The sequence below is a fragment of the Drosophila navojoa genome, chromosome 2 (genome assembly GCF_054131105.1).
Source record: "Drosophila navojoa isolate 15081-1374.11 chromosome 2, UAZ_NAV_1.0, whole genome shotgun sequence".
Classification (NCBI taxonomy): domain Eukaryota; kingdom Metazoa; phylum Arthropoda; class Insecta; order Diptera; family Drosophilidae; genus Drosophila; species Drosophila navojoa.
Window position 1 is genome coordinate 32,430,019 of NC_142890.1, and position 23,767 is coordinate 32,453,785.

General features: G+C 35.8%; 2 protein-coding genes across 3 annotated transcripts; both read left to right on the top strand.

Annotated features, from left to right (window-relative positions):
* The first annotated feature begins 592 nt into the window (after window positions 1-592).
* LOC115565430 (uncharacterized) lies at window positions 593-3,674 on the top strand. Its single transcript, XM_089261112.1, has one exon. The coding sequence runs from the start codon at window positions 693-695 to the stop codon at window positions 3,468-3,470; it is 2,778 nt and encodes a 925-aa protein (XP_089117238.1). The 5' UTR covers window positions 593-692; the 3' UTR covers window positions 3,471-3,674.
* An 8,337-nt stretch (window positions 3,675-12,011) lies between these two features.
* TTLL5 (Tubulin tyrosine ligase-like 5) lies at window positions 12,012-19,317 on the top strand. 2 transcript variants are annotated; one of them, XM_089261116.1, is made up of 4 exons: window positions 12,012-12,054; window positions 12,155-12,904; window positions 17,162-17,375; window positions 17,436-19,317. In XM_089261116.1, exons 1-4 carry the CDS (start codon window positions 12,014-12,016, stop codon window positions 19,185-19,187), a joined length of 2,757 nt encoding a protein of 918 aa, XP_089117242.1. In that variant the 5' UTR covers window positions 12,012-12,013; the 3' UTR covers window positions 19,188-19,317. The 2 variants fall into 2 exon arrangements, with proteins under 2 accessions (XP_089117242.1, XP_089117246.1); XM_089261120.1 differs by lacking the exon at window positions 12,155-12,904.
* Window positions 19,318-23,767: the final 4,450 nt, after the last annotated feature.

Below are 23,767 nucleotides of genomic sequence, written 5' to 3' on the forward strand. Positions count from 1 at the left end.
AACAAAATGATTGGCCAATTAACAAACGCACGTGCAGCAGCTACAACCGTTTTCCTATACGTGTGCACACATACATTAAAACTTTAAAACTTCTAGCATATTCTTAGAATCACATTAGAAGTTAGTTTCATTTAGTTCTGCTAGATGGCGCTGCATCAGTGAATCTTTTTCAGTTTTGCCATTAAATTTTCGAAGAGTGAAGTGGCGGCGTGATTAGCGGAGTGGCGCTAGATTGAGAAGACTCGGATTCGAATTCATTGTTTCAAAATTTTTATATATTTATTTAAATGAGTATTTCTCTTATATTTTTAAATAAATCGAAATTGAAATTTTATTAGTTTGCTTCAGGGTAGTATCTATGGTAAACAGATAATTCTAGTGAGTAAGTACGATTAGCACTTCAATAATCTGTGGAAAACCCTACTCTAACCTAACTTAATGAAGAATTGCTTGTTTCCATAAATCAAATCATGTTAGATTCCATAAATCAAACACATCTATGCAAAATTTTTAATATACGTGTATTTTTTATTATATGTCTTATGTTACAATACAGGTTTTTTCCCTTTAATTTTATAGCTACGAATACTTATCACAATAAATATATAAAATAAATATTTAATTAAAAAAATCGTCGACCATATGCAGATCTTACACTAAATTTCTTTTGTGTTAACCGCTTCATAATCATAATGGCTACAAAATGTAAAAAAATGTTTGAAAAAACAGAATTTTCAAAAATATTATTAACGTTGTCTTTAAAAGAAGTGATTCAAATTGAATTTATGACTAAAAATGTAAACAAGCTAGAAAGACTAGTTGTTTGCACAGACGAATTGAAGAAAAAATATTTATGCAATGTTTGCGAAGTTGTTCAATATGGAAACATGAATTTAATTAGTCACCTTAATGGAAAGAAACATTTAGCTAAAATGGAATCTGTAACGAAATTATTCCTTTCTAAATTCCCTGAGGATAATATTTCAACAAATAAATATAACAATGTTAAAAATTTACCAGCATCTGCCATGGTTGAATGTTCGAGAGATAAAGAACAAGCAGGAGAAACACAGCATCAATCAGACTCTATTAAACTGCAAAAAAATAAAGCTCTATCTACTGATATTGATCTCAAAAATAAAGAACCTACAATAACCAATTTTAATTTGGGTTCTAATAAAAGACTGATTCGAAAAGTAAAAATATCTAATATAGATAAATATAGAAAATCTGATGAAAATGAAAGGATTACTGGAAAATCTGTTTTTTCACATCAAATTAATAAGCAGTTAGTTCAACAGAGTTCAGTAAAGTGTGAAAGTAATAGATCAAAATACTTTGAAACTATTAAGGAACCGACATGCGTATCCGAAAACAAAGTAAACCATACTGCTGTTAATGCAACCAACGTTGAAACAATTTCAGAAAAATTGAGTCTGCCGCCTGATATTGGGGGAAATCCGACATCATCAACAAGAAAATCAAACATTTCATGTGTTCCTATATCAAAATTAATAGAAAATTCTGAGGCTGACAACTCGTTTCCTACATCTATAGTACCAATCAGAATTTCAAATCGCAATAAAAGCAAAAATAATGATGAGTTAGACATAACTCCCCAACACCTTGGGACAAGAAAAGTAAAATCTCAAAACAGCTCAACATGTGTACCGATAAAAAATTGTGATTCTATTTCTCATTCGAACTCAACTATAACTGAAATCTTTGGACTTCTGGGAGTAGAGTACGTTATTAAAATAATGAAAAATCTTAATGATGGAACTGCTAACTATTATTGTACTTTATGTAATATAACGACTGATGAGAAAACAATGAATAATCATATACAGAGCTATACTCATCGTTTAACATATTGTGAAAAACATTTTCCGACAGCCTTACGGCAGTATCGGCAATACATTTCACATATACCTGAACACCACATTTTTAAAATACTGCCTTCAATATTAGAAAAATTGGCAAAGGCTATTGAGAAATATCATGGACGTGAGACAATTTATCCTTGTTATGAATACTCGTTTTCCAAAAATAAACAACATATTATTTCAACAGTCCTTAATCGAAAACATGCCTCTGAAATGCTAGGACCAGCGTTTACGCATGTGGTAGACCTGAAAGAAGTCGAATTGTTGATTGAAAATTCCAGCAATTATAAATATCCTGCTGAAAAGACTACTACCATTAATAACGACGACCTACTTAATACTTTTAATCCCTATAATCATAAAATTATAAATCAAAATGTCGAAGCTAATTATGCCCACCAGCCTTTTAATGAAAATTATAGAGTAGAGACTGTCGATGATGAAACTCATAAACGAATGGTTGATATGTTTTTAAGAGAGACTAGACAGAATCAACGTTCTTGTAGCAAACAATCGTCTGGAACTTTTAAACGTAGTCGATCAAGATCTAACTCATATGATCGAAAGCGAATACGTTCAAATCGTTTTATTATATCGCAATGGAATGTAGAACGTAAATCTTTGTCCCCATTAAGAGATGATGATGTTTGGCAAGCTTATAGACATTTAGTTGACCAAAATGTTCGTGATTTAAATACGAAATATGATTTATATATATCAGATCCCGAAGAGCACCCTATGTATAGGGAAGAGTGGCAAAATTTCTGGAAGCGGCGTAAAGATGAACTTATAGCCACTGGCATAAATCATAGATCGTATAATTATCAAAATGAATGGATACCATTTTTTAACTCTCGCTTGGAGGAACTGTATAATCGGGATATCGAAAATATCAAAACAAAATGCCGCGAAAGGTTATGTTTGCCAATGACTAACGACGACTTATTAAACTCTAAATACCACGTTCAGACTCCCGAAAATCCATTGAAATGTGAAGAATCCATAAAAAGCGATGATGTTACAATATATAATAAAAGCAAGAGCAATGTAAATATTATTCACGTACTTCGCCTTCTAACTGCACTAGAGGGACATTTGGGAAGTTTGGGACCTAGCATCACAGAATTATTAGCTAAAGCACTGCAAATTTGTAAATTAAATCCAGCAAAGGCAAATACATTACTACTTACAAGTGAAAACTGTGCTATCCTAGAAACAGCAAAAGAAAAATTTACGGGTCTTCTACTTTCAAAAATATTAGATCCAACTCAAGAACGCGCTTTAAGAAAGGCCATTAATGCTACCGAAGAATTACTAAAGCATTCAACAACACTACAGCTAGAACTGGAAGCCAACAAAACAGAGCACAATATGAATTTACTTGAAAATAAGCCACCTAGCAGGTTAACTGCTAATGTGTTATATACAAACCAGGATCGACTAGACACAACTGAGCTCGCTTCTAAACTCGCTACTTCTTTAATCTCTCAAGGAAAAACAAGTATAAATCAAGAACAGCTTAAACAAATGGTTCAATTCTATTCTATTATGGAGAAAAGAAAACAAGAATGTTTCTATAAATAAACAAAACATACATTACAATGAACTGTTATCTCAGGAAAGGATCAGTAACTTAAATATATCTACACACACGCGGGAGAATCATGACCTTATACGTAACAACAACGATCCAATATTTGCATTGACAGGCAGTAAACATAATATGCAACTTAGTGGAAATGACGAATCTGTAAATATGGCTCGAGCAAATAAATTCAATGTTAAACATTCAATAACTGAAAAAAAAAAAAATTAAATCTTACAAAATGATGACGAATCATAGTCAAGACGAAATGAACGTGATCAGCTCGACAACAGTGTTTCGACAATTTATAATAATTATAAATATAGAAACAAAATAAGCCAATCGGTTATCTATGAGGGAAACAATGATAATTAATCTGGACGTATTGAGATGAGCCCTAGAAGGAAGATTTGCTGGATTTAATTTAATTTGAATGTATTTTTCAATATATTATACAATTTTTATATATTATTAATTTTTTATATATTATCATGTACATATATACATACATATATATATATATATATATATATATATATATATATATATATATATATATATATATATATATGAAATATAATAAATTAAATTATATATATGAATTAAATTTCGATGATTAAGTATGTAAATATATTAGTTTATTATCAGACAAAAAGCTTTGATTAAACTTGTTCTTACGTTATGCATAGACATGATAAGACAGTTAGTCCTATTTTTAATACTGTACTTTAATTAAACTAGACTTCACTCAGAGTGTATACATTAGATTGGATTGTGCACCATATTGTATGAATTCTGCTTGAACCAACTTGGTCACCTCTTTCTTAACATATACCAAGGCTATCCATCGACTGGTTTACTTCCGGATGTTAATAACGCTATAAAAGGTTTTTGTCTTAGGATACATCACAAGAAGGAAGAATTGAACAGTCACCAGACTATATTCATGGATCCGTAAAGATTGTGGGCCGAGTTGGTTGCCTTTTCACAACATGACGAATAATCGATAATTGATAAGCTTTCTAACCATTAATGTCACAAGAACTATATTGTCAAAATAATAATTATAGGTCTAGGAAAGTATTCTAATGGATGTTAAATTGTCCTTCTGGATTCCCCTATCCTTTATAAAAACCGTCGGTACGAAAAATGCATCTATTGCAACTTCTTTGTACAGGTGTATATGCATTACCTAGCTTTAATAATCTTGATTTTGTTTTTGTTAAATTAAAATATGTACAAATTAGAAATTACGCAAACATTTTAAGTGTCGTTAACTAAAACGAAAATGTTATGTTTTCTTAATAGTTAGCAAAAAATGTAGTGTTTCCTAACAACCAATTCAATAAAAATAATACTTCTATAAAATCTCAACTTAATTGTTTCAATATGACACTAGACTAAAAATAAATAAGTGAAAACATTTCCGTATTGCGTCAGCGACAAAGAAATAAGCTTACAATTATATTTAAAAATTAATGTTTTGGCCTACAATATTTGTTTATTTATTTAAATAAAATGATGACAATACTATTACTAATCTGGTAGGTGTAATTTATTTTCCCGACTGACCAGCAATGCTAAGATTAACAGACACAGTCAGATTAAAATTAATAGTATAGTGAAACATAAAAATATATGAATGTGATAATGAACAGAAAAATTAAGTTTCAAAAAACGAATGCTTTAATCCAGACTATTTGAGACAGTGCGATAGAAATACAAAGTGCAATACATTAAGACTAAAAATAGGCAAATGAATGCTCACCATTACAACCGCATCGTTAGAATATGTAAGAGACGAACGCTGGGTAAAATAGATTAAAATAGTGTATTCATTCACCTGATATTCCAATACAATACAACTTAATGTATGCGTGGTTGACGCTGTGACAGCGCTTGAGCTACGGCTGTCGGAAGAATTAGCTGATTAAGTAGTCTTGTAAATAAACTTATTTCTGGACGCGATAAGTTACAGTCAAATGTGTGCATTCTTTTTTTTTAAGCATGTGCGTGCATATGTTGTTTCTTTTGTATACTAAAAGAAACTAAGAATTATTGAGATATCAGTTACTCGAAGGGACGATCCCTTAGTCGAACAGTTTCTATTAAGGCACTTGCTACATTCAATCTTAATTTTTTTATTTACATCGCCCTAGGTTTTCCAGGGATTTTTTTATATCAACAAAACTCAATGCTCTAATAAAAATATAATTGAATAATAAAATCGTCGAGTCTCGATAATTTGTACTTCGCTAAATCGGAAATCGCAATACATTAAAAAAGTTCTATTCCGTTGAAAAAATTCGTAAATTTGTAAAAATTACAGACATTTTGGTCCTCTTTACAATATTAAATATTAGACCTATTTTAATTAAATAATTTAATCTTAGTTATTAAAAAATTATGCGTTATTCTTTTTTGAGCGTAGTCTGATGGAAGCACTAAACATAGAACACATAAACTAGACATGTGGAACAAACTTTTTTAACACCGAAATAGTAGGTCCAATTAACTTCGTATTCGCTTGGCTAGGTTTTTGTTGGCTCTGGTAATGAAAGAAAGGAAATGGTCCGTCGTGTGCGCTTTGCGTTTTTTGTCCTACTTCTCTAACACTCTATCTCTATTCTCTCTCTATACGATCTCGGCTCTTTCCTCTTGAGTGAAGGGTATACCGAAATCTTAAAAGCGATTTCCACGCTCATGCAAAATGTTAGCGTTTTCATGATTATTTCTAGGAAGGGTAGCATTGAGGCGCCTAAAGAATATGTTTTGGCTACTAGCATGCACACACACAGTTATGTGCCTGAGTACGCAACTCTTGATGGCTATGCAGATTGTAAAGCCCAAAATTTACTGTTGGTAGCCCTTGTAAAGTGAGCACATACCCAGCAAGCAATTGGAAGACTGTTTTAACAGAAATCGCCTTGATGAGTCTTTTGAGTCCCCTTAACGATTAAAAAACGATCTAATCTCCTGGGCGATCTAAAGAAGACTCATAAATGACCCTTCCATATGCTCAAAGTATGATTGCTTTGAAATACAAAAGCAAAATGCAAAGCAATAGCCAAATGAGCATGCAGGTGATTAAAATATGATCATTGCTTGGTTTTTATACCCTGAACCCATTGAAAATGGGAGATCAGGGTATAATGGTTTTGTTGAAATGTATGTAACAGGCAGAGGGAGGCGTCGCAGACCCCACAAAGTATATATATTCTTGATCAGCACGACGAGCTGAGTCGATTTGGCCCTGTCCGTCTGTCTGTCTGTCCGCCCGTCCGTCTGTCCGTATGCATGAACGCGTCGATATCAGAAGATATAAGAGCTGGAGACTTCAACTTTTTTTTAAATGTCCGTATATATCGCGCGCATATCGAGCTTATCACTAAAAAACGATAACTCATTCCGATATTTTTTTATCGATAAAAACCTTATCGAAAGTCAGTTAAAAAATTATATCTCCTACATCATTATAGCTAGAGTGTCCAAATTTTAAATACATATATTAAGACGTATTTTATACAATTTCGGTTTTTGTTAAAATTTACCCCCGCCCATATATCCACCCCCTCACCCTCATCTTTGTAGAAGTCGTATATCAAATACTAGAGACTTGAGCTTCGGTATACACATACATTTATACATCATGATTACGTTCTGAAAGTTTCATTACGATCGTACGTCTAGAAATTAAATTATTCCACAAATACGTTCTCATAATATCGCCAACACTGCAGCGCAACCCAAGCGCAATCGCCTGTATATGCGTGTGTGTGTGTGTTTGTGTGTGTGCGTGTGTATGTGCGAATTATTATTGAAATATCAGTTGCTCGAAGGGTTCAGGGGATCTCGTAGTCGAGCAGTCTCGACTAGAGCTTTCTTACTTGTTTTCTTTGTTTCTATGCACTCAAATTTTGCTTGCTTGGCTTATCCAAATGCGATTGTTATCTAAGCTTAGATCTAAGTAAACGGCACTTCTTAAGCACATGTCGAAATGTGCAAATTTTGTCATTCGATCGTGAAAGTGCAAGTGAAGTGCGAAGTGCAAACAAATCTAATAATTGATCTCAATCACTCAAACCCTCAGCAGAAAGGTGCATTGTAACCGTAATGAAAAGTATGTATTATTTTGGAAAATATTTTGAGTTTAACAGAGCATAATTCAGTCTTAAAAGATTCGCGCGACGATTGAAAATAGTCATATTTACGTTCATTTTCTGATCATTAAAGACTCTTGATAAGTCGCTTATGACTCTTTTTTTTAATCATAAAAGAGTCTCCCACGAGACATCTTTTAATCATAAAAGAGTCTTCCATGAGTCACAATTTAATCATTTCTGGCTCATATTCGAATGAAATTTTCAATAGGCAAACGCCTACGCTTCGCCAGGCTGTCATTGGCATGGACAAAATGTTTTTGTAGCACCGTATTCAAGTCTTTGTCTGTGCATTTATACTTTTCAGTATTTAATACAAAATATTTTAAATATTTTCCAAAATAATACATACTTTTCATTACGGTTACAACGTAGCACCTTTCTGCTTTGGGTTTGACTGACATAATCACCTTTTTATTTTATATATGTAATTGAAATCAATTATTAGATTTCTTTTTCGCACTTCACTTGCACTTTCACGATCGAATGACAAAATTTGCACATTTCGACATGTGCTTAAGAAGTGCCGTTTAACTTAGATCTAAGCTTAGATAACAATCGCTTTTGGATCAGCCAAGCAAGCAAAATTTGATCATATTTTAATCAGCTGCATGCTCATTTGGCGATTGCTTTGCATTTCGTTTTTGTATTTCAAAGCTACCACACTTTGAGCATAGGGAAGGGCCATTTATGGACTTCTTTCGATCACCCAGGAGATTAGTCGTTTTTTAATCGTCAAGGGGACTTAAAAAAGTCTTATCAAGACGATTTCTGTTAAAACAGTCTTCCAAATGCTTGCTGGGTAATTGTCTCTCGATTATAGCGGTGGGGTTAAATTACAACAAAAATCGAAATGATATAAGTCTTTATTTCAAATTTATAAGATCTACCTCTAAAGGTGTGGGAGATATAATTAAATAAATAGCTTTCGATAAGGTGTTTGATCGATAATACAATATCGGGAGTAGCTATCGATTTTTAGAGAAAAACTATTTCAAGTGTATAGCTCCTATAGCTTCTGAGATCGACACGTACAAGCATACTGACAAACGAACGGACAGACGGACAGGGCTATATCGAATCAGCTCATCGCCCTGATCAATAGATATACTTTGTGGGGTCTGCCACGCCTTCTGTTACATACAAACCGCTATACCCTGATTTTCCGCAAGCCGATATATTGCAAAGCATTTAATGAACTTTTTAGTGTATCACGATAATTTTTATACTTATTCAAGAAAGTGAAATGAGTGTTTTGTGCAATGTCCGTCTTGCTTTCCGTCCATCTGTCCGACTGTCCGTCTGTCCTTATTAACGCAGTTTATTTCGGCGCTATTGAAGCTAGAGACTTGAAATTTGGAACACATAACCGTGTAGATCTCCGATTTATAGTGTTAAAATTTTCCCGATCCGCCCACTAATTTTGTATGTAAGCTAATGCTATGATCCTATAAAGATTAATGAAATGTGGCGAATCGGACCTATAATATATATATAAGATATAGTAATTTTTGAAATTCTGCTATATTTTGGGCGTGGCTAACCGCAAAAGTTTATATCTCCTAAAGTATAAGAGCTAGAAGCTTCAAATTTTGATAGTTAAGTTACCAGTAACCTCTATCGATACCCCAAATAATATTGTTACGCCTCTTTAGGGGCGTGGCATATAAAAAATACCCTGTACTTTTTTCATTTGTTGAGCGTAAGCATCAAAATCTTACGGTTAGTTTACCGTTAGCTCGCTCAATGAGCTGGCCAAAAGTGAAAAGTCTACGCCCAGTAGGAGGTGGCAAATTGAGAAAACCTGAATTTTCTACAGTATTAGAGCTAAACTTGGCTAATAAATTGCTTATGTGTATTCCGCAGTCGTTCTTACAACGTTCTTACTTGTTTCGGTTGAATATTTGTATAAATTATAATCATAGTATATTATGGATATACACACCGCGCATCAACGCTTCACACCCTTTCCACAAATAATCATCGAAACCCTATTTTGTTTGTCGTTGAGCTATCTTTCATTACCCGAGACAGCAAATATCGAGCCGAGCGAGTACGAAGTTGATTGGAGACAGTTTTTTCGGTGTTAAATCAGTTTTTTCTACATGTCTAGTCTATGTGTTAGTGATGGAAGTCTCGATAATTTGACTTTCTGTGTAAATCGAAGAAACTAATACGTTGCCATTTCAAATTAGCGGGACTTGTAAAATTTATTAATTGCAGTTCACATTGTCGTGAATGATGTTTTTATGGGAATATATTTTTTTTCGTTTTATTGCAATGGTTGATTAAATATAAAAAATGCTATCTCACTCCATCGTTTCCATTTAATTATTTCGATATACAACTTTATGCTCAACTTATTAATTGTAATAGTGATAATGATAATAAAAAGTACCATTTAAGCATAGTGAACATAGAAAGCTTACTTGAATAGGTTTGAGAACTTTTATTTCATATGTGGTTGATTGAATTGAAGAATATAGAAGAGTAAGAAACTTGGTATTATTTTTTACATCCGTGAATAGCACAGATCGAGTTTTATTCTATAAAGTGATAAAAATTCATGATTTCTTATTATTTTGACTCTACACTTTGATGAATTTTACCGATTCTAAATTAGCATATTGCTAGCTTGAATACATTAATTTTTGTCATTCCTTAAAATTTTAGATAATTTTTATGTTTTATTAATTTTGCTAGGAAAGCATTTGTTTTTATTTTCAAATAACTGTTGACTGTTTTATTTTTTACGCTCTGCTCAGGAACACAACCGTAAAATTGCATACACACTCGCTCTCAGCATGAGACTTCGTTTCTGCTTGATTTTGTTTTCTCATGAGCGCATTGAGTAGAGGTATTCGTATGACGCTTTTTCGATTGACGATTTCTGGTATTGATGACAACAATCTATCTTCTATGTATTCTTTATGGTATGTTTCTGCTTTCTTACGGATGACGCGTTTTATCGTATCGCCGACTCTAACATCAAATGTAGCTTTATCCACGGCATCCTTTTCCAAGGCAATCGCAAACGTTTCATTTATGGCGAAGCGTAAGCAAGGGTGTTTACTTGGCCTACAAGTAAGATAATTTATTGGGTACGATGCATACTTACCATATCCACTATTCTTTAAATGCAGTCGCGTCGATTCGCGCTTGGCAGTTTTGCAACTTTTCTACTACCACTCAGAACCCAATTTTCTTAAAGATTGGCTAACAATCAAATTGGCTAACAAACAATTTTTGCTGATGCTCGGGCTCTATTTGCGATGTTATTTTCGATATGTTATTTTTTATATCCTGAACCCATTGAAAATGGGAAATCAGGGTATAATGGTTTTGCTAAAAGTATGTGACAAACAGAAGGAGGCGTGGTAGACCCCACAAAGTATATATATTCTTGATCAGGGCGACGAACTGAGTCGATTTGGCCCTGTCCGTCCGTCCGTCCGTGCGTATGTATGAACGCGTCGATCTCAGAAGATATAAGAGCTAGAGACTTGAAATTTTTGTTCCTAGGTCTGTGTATATCACACGCATATCCCGATATTTTATTATCGTTCATGTCTATTTTATATAATTTCGGTTTTTGTTAAAATTTACCCCCCACCCATAAATCCACCCTCTCACCATCACCTTTGTAAGAGGCGTAGAGACTTGTGCTTTGGAATGTACACACATTTTGACCATATAATTACGCCCTGAAAATTTCATTAAGATGTACGCCTAGAAATTAAATTATTCAACAAATAAATTCGTTTAATATTGCGCACACTGCAGCGCAGCCCAAGCGCAGTCGCTACTTACTGCGCAGTTAGCAGAGCGCGTACTAATACGTGCGTGTGTATGTATGTGTGCCTAAATTAAGAGTCCAGTCTGATACTCTAATTACTCTGCACAATTAGAATATCAGACTGGAGGGTTCAGGGTATCTCATAGTCGAGCAGTCTCGACTAGAGTCTTCTTACTTAGTTTTAAAACATTTTTATCACCCCACGCACAGACGATTTAGACAACTTTAATTGCTTGCGTATATTTTATAAACATTCCCGTTATTTTGCTATCGAATATCGGAGTCTCCATATTAAATATTTTGATTCGAGTTTGTTTTATAAAACTTTACGCGTAAATACAACTGTGTGTATATGTGCTGTATATTATGTCTTAAAATTGTAGAAATACTAGTTGCTTGACAGGTTCCGGGGATATTGTAGTAGAACTGTAGCCTTTTTATTATTGAAATATGAGAAAATTTGGATCTACCAAAGGTAAAATCTGCATTTTTTCAACATAGTAAGCACAACCAATGATTTGATTTGATTTTTAAATACTTACAGCTGTACTAATTTACAAAAGTATTTTCTTTTGTTCTTTCAGAAATGCCGGTCTCTTCGTTGTGTGATGCACACAATACTTCTGCGTAAGTTGTTTTCTAAAGTATTAAATTTCCTACGGAAATATTTTAAATTGTATAGATATTGTAAAATAAGAGGAATCATATTTTTTGTTTCTTATTATAGTGATATTAATTATATAAATCAGGATGACTGGGTTACAAGTGGAAAAATTGGGTCACGTGATGCGGTGTTGGTTTTTCGCACTAATATACTTAATCCAAAAACTAGAAAAACTTTACAAGAAGCCAAATCGATACAAATGGACCTTCATGATCAAGAAATTAAGTATACTTCGAATAATATGGTTCCTAAGCAAACTTTATCGCCTACAGTAAGCAAAAGTCCTTTAAGAAATGTAGCACAAGTAAAGACGCATGTGTCTGTTGAAAAGTTGCCAATTTACGGAGATCAGCAAAATCAGCATAAAAAAACGCCTAATTTATTTTCTTCACGTGATACTTCGGTTTTAAGTGATGCAGATGAAAAAACGCAGTATAATGAAAAAAAACCTAAAACAAAACAAAATGAAAACGATTCAGTTTTTGAATCAAAATCTAATTTAAATAAGGAAAGTGGCTATGATTCTGTAACGACTTCTCAATTCAATACTGATAGTAACACTAGTGAGGAAGATCAAGAAGCTTCTAGTGAAGAAGATAATGACTGTGGAGTCAATATGCCAGCACATCACTTACAAATTACATATAAATTTATTCAAACAGAAACAAAATTATTGAGAAAGATATTCAATGTTCATGGCTTAACTGAAGTTCAGAGTGAAACAGATTTTAATTTGTTGTGGACAGGAGTCCATATGAAACTAGACACCTTACGAAACTTGGCGTTGTATCAACGAGTTAACCACTTTCCAAGGTAAGCAGAGAAGCACTTTAGCAAATCAAATAATATAAAAAAATGGGAAATCAGGGTTTAATAGTTTTGTTAAAATTTATGTAACAGGCAGAAGCAAGCGTGGCAGACCCTGTCCGGCCTTCCGTCCGTCCGTATGAGTGCGTCGATCTCAGAAGATACAAAAGCTACAGAGCTGAAATTTGGCATGCATATTCGTGTAATCGAAAAATTGATTTTGTTTTTACATCCTCATTTGACTACTATTAGACCTGGAGACTTCAGATTTCCTGTGTATATACATATGATTAATACAAACATTTTTTAATTTATAGATTTTGAGTACCGCGCTCCAAATTTGTAAAAAACTTATTTCAAGTACTAGACTTGTGCTTCGGAAAATACGCACATTTTCATCATATTACTCCCTGAGTTTCATTAAGATTGCACTATAGGAAAATACCCGTCATTTAGGCATTAATGCAATTTTTTTGGTTTTCATTTTTAAACTTTTTGTTTTTAATAATCCAAAAATAAACATCTTAACTAAAATTGACATCTTAATGCAGAATGAATGAACGCAATACGGGTTATGACCATCTATTCATATGACCATGTGTCCGCTCAATAAATTGATTAAATTGGTACATGAAGTTATTATTATTATTATTAATTTTTCATAAACAGAGCGTGTTAGAGCGTTTAATGAAAAAACTGCACATTTGCCGAATTCAAGATTGAAAGTGAACTGTTTATTAAATCCAAGTTCTTATATACCTAACATAGACTCTTAAAACTACTTCCAGTCACTGGAAGGGTGCATTTTCTCATAAAATCAAGTGCACAGATGTTTACTCAAGTGTCCCTTTTTTAGATCGCTGTGTCCAGGCTCACGTTACATTTACATATTGGTCGCTGCAACTTAAGGGTGACATATTTATTACTTTGTGTCGGATAACGCGCAGATTATCGAGTATTGTCTCTATTTTTATACCCTGAACCCATTGAAAATGGGAAATAAGGGTATAATGGTTTTGTTAAAATGTATGTAACAGGCAGAAGGAGGCGTGGCAGACCCCACAAAGTATATATATTCTTGATCAGGGCGACGAGCTGAGTCGATTTAGCCCTGTCCGTCTGTCTGTCCGTATGTTTGAACGCGTCGATTTCAGAAGATACAAGAGCTAGAGACTTCAACTTTTTTTTAAAATGTCCGTATATATCACGCGGATATCGAGTTTATCACTAAAAAACGATAACTCATTCCGATACTTTTTTATCGATAAAAAACCTTATCGAAGATCACTAAAAAAATTTTATCTCCTACATCTTTAAAGCTAGAGTCTCCAAATTTAAAATGTATATTAAGACGCATGTCATACAATTTCGGTTTTTGTTAAAATTTACCCCCCACCGCCAAATCCACCCCCCTCACCCTAATCTTTGTAAAAGTCGTATATCAAATACTAGAGACTTATGCTTCGGTATACACATACATTTAAACAATATGAATACGTTCTGAAAGTTTCATTACGATCGTACGTCTAGAAATTAAATTATTCAACAAATAATTTCTCCTAATATTGCCACACTGCAGCGCAACCAAAGCGCAATCCCCTGTATATGTGAGTGTGTGTGTGTGCGTGTATTTGTTTGCATGAGTGCGTGTGTGGGTGCTAATTATTATTGAAATATCAGTTGCTTGTAGGGTTCAGGGGATCTCGTAGTCGAGCAGTCTCGACTAGAGCTTTCTTACTTGTTATTACTATGTATGTTCATGTTTGAACAGAGCGTTTACAAAGCATGCGTGCGTTTTTATTTGTACTTATAAATGCTGTGTATGCATAAAATAAACATAGAATTCTAATTATAATAGTAGCTATTCGCAGGATTCGCAATATCTGCTAGTCGGCGATTTGTGGCTTAAATAGTAAAGAGTTGTCTCTAACTAAATGTTTAAATTATATTATATATAAAGGTACATATTGTATAGATAATTCACTTCAGTCACTGTAACGATTATAATTTAAAACAAGTAAGAAAGCTCTAGTCGAGACTGCTTGACTACGAAATCCCCTGAGCCCTTCGAAGAATTGATATTTCTGTCTGCTTACACAAGAAACACACACACACCAATACACAGGCACGCAAGCATAAACACGCATTGCCTGCAGTGTGGGCTTAAATTTAATTGCTTTATAACTTTTCTTGTCGATGGACCATCTTCATGAAACTTTCAGATTATGAATATGCATGCATTTGCCAAAGCACAAGTTTCTTGTATTTGAAATACGCCTTTTACAAACTACATTTAAAATTTGGCGATTCAAGCTCTAAAAATGTAGAAGGTGATTATCGTTAATGTTTCTTCTTGATAATAAAGTACTGAACGCAATTATCGATTTTTTTTAGATGAATTCGATATTCGCGTTGTATATACGGATAAATATTGTTTATATATAAATATAAATTGTTCATAAATATAATGAAGTTTTCAAGTCTCTGGAGAGAGAGAGAGAGAGAGATCGGAGCGTTTAAGCATACGGACACACGTGCAGGGCTAAATCAACTCAGTTCGTCGCCCTAATCAAGAATAAATATAGAATATATACATACGTTGTGGGATCTGCCATGCCTCCTGCTGACTGTTACATACATTTCAACAAAACCATTATACCCTGATTTCCCATTTTCAACACTGGAAGACAAAAGCCCTGGATTTTCCTCTCGGCGAACGGACGCATTGGCGTTCTTTATTATAAACTATTCTACAGCCGGGATGTGCCGCGGCAGGTTAAAACAATGGAGAAGAAGGGGGAGGGAGAATCATTAATGGTGTTAGTTTCCATTCATTTATTTGGCACTTTCTTATTTTTTAAGTCGCTGCTCGCGCTAATCCACTAATCATTTTCCTTCGCTCTTCAGCCGCCTACTCTCGGCCGCGCGATCCGCTTCGGCGTCGGCAATGCAACTCACCACGGCGTCGGCCCTTCGAACTTTCGCCGCGAAGGGCAGGGTTGCATTGCCGATCGCTGCGACTTGCGCGCGTCCCTTGATTTATTTAAAATTAAGTGTCTGCAAAAAGTTACACGATAGTGCTGTTCAATTGACGTAAAGGTTATTCAGTTGCGGTTGTTCCAAATTTTGTGTAAAGAAGTCGTAGTAAGTAGTAAGTGAACGGAAAGGAAACTTTAAGTGCATCCTTTTTCAAAGGAGCAAAAACGAGCAAAAAAGTTGTTTGTTACTAAAAACTAGATATATTTTAGCTTGCCAATTTTTTTTCTTTTTTTTTGATAAAAATACAATCAGCACTAGGCAATAAAAATAAAATAAATATTTATGCCCATGTATTGTATTATAGAAACACCTTTAACAAATTTGTCTTGAAAATAATAATAATTTGAGCACTTAAAAAAACAAGCACTTATTCATACTTGAAAGTTTCAACAGATCACCTGACTTCAATGAAAGAATTGACCCCCGGTACAAACAAAAAACTTTTTCCATCTAACTGGAGTGCTTACAATTAAGAAATGGTATTATTTTCTTAATATTTCACCATCAATTTTTTGACTTTATGCCACTTGACATGGAAAATCGTCAAAATATACAGAGACTTCTCTTCACTCAATTCACGATCACAATTGATATATTTCGTCTGCAAAAAGACGCTCTCGCATATGCGTGTAAGCACTTGTCAACTTAGTCAGCTACTTAATTATAAGCGCGCCTCTTCAATTCGAACCCAAAATCGTTCACACCATTCTAAGTTGAGATAGGCACAAGCCAATGATTATGTCCCGTGCATACACACATGCACATACACACAAGAACATGTATGTGTTCACATGCATACATACATATACATATTTGAGAAAGCAGAGAGCATCGTGAGAGAGAGAGGGAAACATTGAGCATAGAGGGATCTTTTGATTAATTGTGCTCGTGTGTAGCCCGAACCTAAGAGAGGCGCAGAGCGAATACAAAGATGTCTGGGGTGCTAACGCTCAAAAAAAATGTGCAAAAAGCTTTACACTACTTGTCCGGTATATGTATTTTATGGTTAGTGTGAATATACAGATTTTGAATACCACACCTCTTTGGCCCCACTAGAGATGCTGATAGAGATTCGGAATATATCAGCTTGGAGGGCTTAGAGTTATCTACTAGTCGATCAGTCTCGGCTAGAGCACTTGTTAGCATTCATAACTCCTATTTGCGATCTTTTAATTTAGCTGTAGTGTTTTATGGTACGGTATAATTTATTATTATCGTTTATAGATCATATGAACTCACGCGAAAGGACAGACTCTACAAAAATATTGAGCGAATGCAACACTTACGTGGAATGAAGCATTTTGACATTGTGCCCCAATCTTTTATTCTTCCGCTTGAATCGAAAGATCTATTATTTGCCCATAATAAACAAAGAGGACCTTGGATTGTTAAACCGGCAGCTTCAAGCAGGGGACGTGGAATATTTATTGTGAATTCGGTAAATTACTAACAAAACCACAAACAAAGAAAAAATTGTTTTATCATATTTTGCTTGTAGCCAGACCAGATACCCCAGGATGAACAAGTTTTAGTATCCAAATATATTGTGGACCCCCTTTGTATTGATGGTCATAAGTGTGATTTACGCGTTTATGTGTTAGTTACATCATTCGATCCACTGATTATATATCTTTATGAAGAGGGTATAGTCAGATTGGCGACTGTGCGGTATGACAGGAACACTGACAACCTGTGGAATCCATGCATGCATCTTTGTAACTATAGCATTAATAAATATCATTCTGATTACATAAGATCCTCGGATGCTCAAGAGGAAGATGTTGGTCACAAGTGGACCTTGTCAGCCCTCTTAAGACATCTTAAGCTCCAAGGATGCGATACTCACCTGCTGATGTTAAATATTGAAGATTTAATCATTAAGGCTGTACTCGCCTGTGCTCAAACAATAATTTCCGCATGTAGAATGTTCGTACCTAATGCAAATAACTGTTTTGAACTTTATGGATTTGATATACTAATTGATAATACTCTGAAACCTTGGTTATTGGAAGTTAACCTTTCGCCATCGATGGGTGTTGACAGTCCCTTGGATACTAAAGTAAAAGCCTGTCTTGTTACGGATTTACTGACCTGTGTTGGTATTCCAGCAGTTAGTCCTGAAATGAGATCTCTTTATACCAATAAATCAACTCGGCGACGTAGCTCGAGTTGTCAAAGGCAAGCAGATGCTACTGAAACCAGCACTACCTTTCGATCAACAAAATCAAAAAAAAAACCTTTTGGATTAATAAACCTAACGCAAGAAGAACAGCGTATATTACGTAGCGCCCGATTACAATATAAAAGACGTGGAGGCTTTGTTCGCATATTCCCAACCGATGACACAATGCAACGATACGGACATTTCTTAGATTCTGCGAATGGCATTCCACTATCCACCCCAAATGTTCAAGGTCAAACGTTTCAAGTATTAGTAACGCAGCATAATTATAACCAAATGCTGCATTCAAATTTATTCTGTCAGGGCTCACAATACATTCAAGACGATAATTCGCAAGAAAACCGTATTAAACAATACGAACGAGCTTTGGAAACAGACTCTGAAATACCATTCTTAAAGAAGCAAACTGTAGAGAAATGTGAAGAAGAAGGACGAAGACTTCGCAAGCAATTACTTAAGAAAATTGGCAGTGGTTCCACATTAACTCATTTTCAAGCACGTCAAACGTTTAGTTTATATTTAGAGTCCGTATTACGAAGACTAACTCAAGACCCAAAAGATAGTCATGAAAAAATAATACTAAAATTTCTTAATAAGTATGGTGGGGGTGTTAAACCTCCAGTTTTATTTCGAAATACGCAAAACATTAGTAAAGCCCGTTCAGCAATGGTAGCAAAATTATTAGGTGATTTTTTGGAAAATTACAAAAGGGATACCGAAGCCTACGTAGATTCCTTTGACCATTTCGGAATGATACCAACCAGTGCCTACAGTTTATTTTTAATACACGCTCAAGAATCAGATTTAGAGGCAGTCTTAACTCATCATACAAATATTACTGGAATAATGCCATTTTTATATAATCGATGTGGGTTGTCAGTGCCATCAACGCCGCCTATTCCGTCCGGATTATATGGGTTCCTAAGGGCACTGCCAGCAATGGTATCAAATTCAGGGGTCTCGAGAGACGTTAGCAAGTATGATGGGTATTTCAAAAGCTACGATAAAAATTGTGAAAATGTACGTGATATTTCATTAAGATCAAGAAGCACAAAGGATATCAAATAGTAGATATATTTTTTTGCAATTCATTTCGTTATAGTACATTCGTTAAATCATTTTTCAATAATCTCTTTTAGATATAAAATTATGTGCATAAGGCTGGATATAAAAAAAACTACAACGAAAAATATGCCTATACATTTTATATGGAAAATTAAAACTATAAACTAATATAATATATTTTACCAGCGACCTTTACTCTAGTATAATAATGAAATTCAATAGAGCTAGTTTATAAAAACTTATATAATTTGCAAATTTGTTAACGATCAGAGTTACAATAAATTTATTCCTTAACTCATTCCTTTTTAGTAAAAATATTATTATATTAAAAAAAAAAAAAATTAGCAATTTAAAGTCATATTTCAAATCATATTTTACTAAAATGAAGCATTACCTACCATTTATCTATTTAATAATTAATTAATTAATATTTCAAGGAATAATAATAAAAAAAATGATCTGCTGCTACATTTTTTTTAGATCTATTTTAAAGTTAATATATGTTGTATAAATAAATCAACTAAAAGAGCAAGTTTACTTTGATAAGTCGAAATAGTCAAAATAGTCTATAAAAATGAGTCGATAGGAAACCCAAGAAAAATGTTGTATCCGGACATGGTTAAATGCTTATATCTCCTAAGTGTTAACAGCTTCGCAAATTAATAAATTTTTTGAATCCTGAGACGATGTTCGCATATGTATTTATTCTAGTAAATGAGGGCTCATTGTGTATTTCCTTACAAAGTAATTAAAAGCTATACATTGAAAATGTGTCATAGGTGTGTATATGCTGAATTAAAGTTTGGTTTCACTCGTTTATTAATTGTACATCTTTCAGGACTCGCACTAATATTTTTTAGAAAATGTTCGAAGCCAAAAACTTGGACAAGTTTCGTCAGGCCATTCGTCCGTATGCCCGTGGACCTAGAGACTTGGAATTGTGTTCATAAATATACTCGTTTATGTGCGGGTGTGAGACGCAGTACCCCGCGAACCAGTAGGAGAACTGGGGCTATGTTATTAACAGAGTGCTTGTTCATAGCATAACTTTATATAATGCGGGAGAAGCAATTCTTGTTAATGGGATCTGGCATTAATATACTCCCTCCTTGAAAGGATTGCAATTTAAAACGTAGTGTTCGAAGCTGGAGACCTCTTGGTGTGCGGATCAGCGGAGCTGTGACCGCCTCTTTAGGAGTCGATGCGGAGTGACGTGCTGATCCCTGGAGATGCAGGAGCGTGTGGTGTTCCTGGCCACACGTTTTGCAGCGTCGCTTGTTGCGGCAGGATTGCCTGGAGTGCTCTTGAGCCAAGCAGTTCGTGCATTACTTATGTATAAGTACCGCACGCATCCGTTTCTCCTCAGGAAGGCAAGAAAACACTGGCAGTTCCGGAGACTGTGGGCTCCTGAGCACACGCGGCACTGGAAGGAATTGGTACCGCGTGGCTTGCTGCTTTCTGATGACGGCGTCTTTATCTGGAAGATCTGGAAGATCGAATGAGTTGGAGGTTGAATTGCTTGCTCGTCAGAACACAACATGGCAGTTAGTTGGACAGCACAGGGAGCACAGAGGTTTGGTGGGATTGTTGGGTCTGAATGAAGAATATCATTCAGGCAGTTATTGAAACCGACCCCCACTTTCGTAGTGGTGCTGTCGGGAACTCGGAATGGAAGAGTTATATGAAATGACAAGGTTGTCGGAATCTCAAGTTTCGTCTCACTCGTAACGGAGGCTTGAGTTGTGAAGGAGGAGACCATTCCCGGTGAAGTTCGTGAAAGTGGGCCAGTCAGTACCCAACCGAAAACAGTCTCTAGACCTAGAAGAGATCCACAAATATTCGGATGGTAACCTCCCTGAATAATAGTCGGAAGGATATCCGCACCTATAAGGACATCAATTTCTGAACTCTTGTAGAACTCGGGATCAGCTAGCTGAATATTCGGAAGCTGGTTCAATAAGAGTTGTGGAATTGGAAATGAAGGGAGTTTACCGGCAAGTTTTGGAAGGACGGGAGCAGAAGCCTTCGATTCGAACCAATGTCAAAGTTACATAGCTTTTGTGCATGAGCTGTAACTGCTTGATTCAAGGTGGAAACTTGAGTCTGCACGGATTTGAAGGGCAATTTGATTTTGCGGAATAGTCGCTTAGAAATGAAAGTTGCTTCGGATCCTGAGTCGACTAAAGCACGGGCGGGATATATTGCTCCGGAATGGCATATTTTGACATAACTTGTGTACGAAGCGGGGTTGTAGCTGTTGCGGATGCAGAATCAGTCCGAGCAGTATTATCCCTATGGAGTAGGGTGTTATGTCGAAACAGTTGTGCGTACTGGTGCACTCTCGTAACTGGCGACCCTTAGCGAAGAAGTTCAGGCAAAGATTATTTGCTTTGATGTATGCCTCTCGTTCATGGATAGACAGCGCGAGAAACCGATGGCAAAATCGGATTGGATGATTCTCTTTTGAACACAGATCGCACATTGTGCTCTTCGAATTCACTTGCGTTAAAAAGGAGTTGACTCGTTTGGAAGGGGCAGAGTTCGCGCATCTCGGAACTCACATTGGAACTGTTGGTGAAGAACGATCACCTTCCATAGACTCGAGAGCAAGAGCATGCTCGCTAAGAAAGTGACTAACAATCCTGTCAGGCTGGGATTTCTGTTTTTCGTGTCAGTGAATGCTCCCAGAGAGATCGAGTGTGATCTGGCAATTTGGACGTGCACGCGAACACAAGGATACAGTCCCAATTCTCCGTAGAGATTTGCTCGATTGCAGTGACGCACCTATGAATGGTGCCATGCAATTCTCTGGGAGCCGAGCCTGATTCCTTGGTGACTTTAGAGAGGTTGAGCAGGATTTTAAGCTGGCTGTTGACTAACATTCTCGAACCGATCACACAAGGAGCCCCAAGCCGTCGTTTGTTGAGGTGGAATAACTTTTCCACCGAAGTCAAACGCGGATTATTTATGTGAATAGCCGTAAACAGATCCCGGAATGTTGGCCAGCGCAAGTAGTCACTTTGGAACCCTTCTGTATCAACAGGTGGAAGATGACAGCCTCCAGACGAGGCGGACATAGGAGCGGGCGGTGCACTCGATGCGGAAAGTTAATCGATCTGTACATCCAGGTGGGTTGTACACCGCTCATAGACTGTGTAGCAGTTGTTGAATTTGGCCTCCATGGCTTCAACTTCGCTACTGCTCGCCCCTTGGCTTAATGCTCTGACACAAACCTTTTGCTACTGTTCATCGTCGTGCAAATCTTTTAAGACTGACTTATGCTCTGTTCAACTCAAAAATGCTGGGTGGGATCCCACGATTGAAAGTAGTCATATTTGCGCTCATTTTCTGATCATTAAAGACTGTTCTGTCGGGAGATAATGGTACCCTAGCCGCGACATTTGGTTGATCTTGAGAAGTGCGCACACTTATATATGTACATACATATGTATGTATACACACATATACAGATTTGAGAGAGCAAAGAGCACCGAGAGAGAGAGAGAGAGCAAAGGAAACATTGAGCACAGAGAGATCTTTTGTTCAACCATCGACCATCTCGGTCGATCGCATGAAGCAGAATGATTGTGCCTTCGAATATTTTCGTTGCCTGAACCTAAAAGTGAGGAGCCGAGCAAATACGAAGTTGTGTGGGTCGTAATATCAAAAAAAAAAAGTGTGCAAAACACTTTACACTACGTGTCCGGTCTATGTGTTCTCTGGTTAGTGCTTAGATCTAAGCTTAGATAACAATCGCTTTTGGATCAGCCAAGCAAGCAAAATTTGATAGAAACAAAGCAAACCCAAGCAATGATCATATTTTAATTACCTGCATGCTCATTTGGCTATTGCTTTGCATTTCGCTTTTGTATTTCAAAGCAATCATACTTTGAGCATATGGAAGGGTCATTTATGAGTCTTCTTTCGATCGCCCAGGAGATAAGATCGTTTTTTAATCGTCAAGGGGACTCAAAAGACTCATCAAGACGATTTCGGTTAAAACAGTCTTCGAAATGCTTGCTGGGAAGTGATCAGTGTGTGCGGGTGTGAGACGCAGTACCCCGCGAACCCACTGTTAAAAGACACAGAAGGTTGCGCAAAGAGTAGTCCCGTTACTTTTAATGTTAATTAACAGGTCTTTTGTGACGTCACAATATCAGATTTTGCTCTGTTATTCCAGCAGAAGCTTGGCGGTCACTTCAGCAGACATACACCAAGTTGTCCAAAACAGCCAAAATTAAGTAAATACACTGACCAGAGAACACATAGACTAGACATGTAGAACAAATTTTTCTACAGCTCGAAACTGTTAAGTTGGTCGACCGCTGTACTTCGTATTTGCTCGGCTCGGTCGCTGGAGGTTCGAGCAAAGAAAATACTGCACGACAAAAACAGTGCGCTGTGAGCGCTCAATCGAAATGGTCCCAATTCCGTATGAAGCACAGCTGTGAGCCATTTTTTCTACTCTCTCTCTCTCTCAGTCCCTCTCTCTCGCTCTCTATGGTCGCTGAAATCATACTCTCAGCCGCGCACAAAAATTGAAATTTTTGTTCGCGGCGATCCCAGCTCTTTCCTTTTAAGTG

Excerpts from the sequence above, each read along its gene's own strand:
- LOC115565430 (XM_089261112.1), top strand. The coding sequence starts at position 693 with ATGGCTACAAAATGTAAAAAAATGTTTGAAAAAACAGAATTTTCAAAA.
- TTLL5 (XM_089261116.1), top strand. The coding sequence starts at position 12,014 with ATGCCGGTCTCTTCGTTGTGTGATGCACACAATACTTCTGC. Across the intron at positions 12,905-17,161 it reads CGAGTTAACCACTTTCCAAG|ATCATATGAACTCACGCGAA; the intron begins GTAAGCAGAGAA and ends TATCGTTTATAG. Across the intron at positions 17,376-17,435 it reads GAATATTTATTGTGAATTCG|CCAGACCAGATACCCCAGGA; the intron begins GTAAATTACTAA and ends TTTTGCTTGTAG.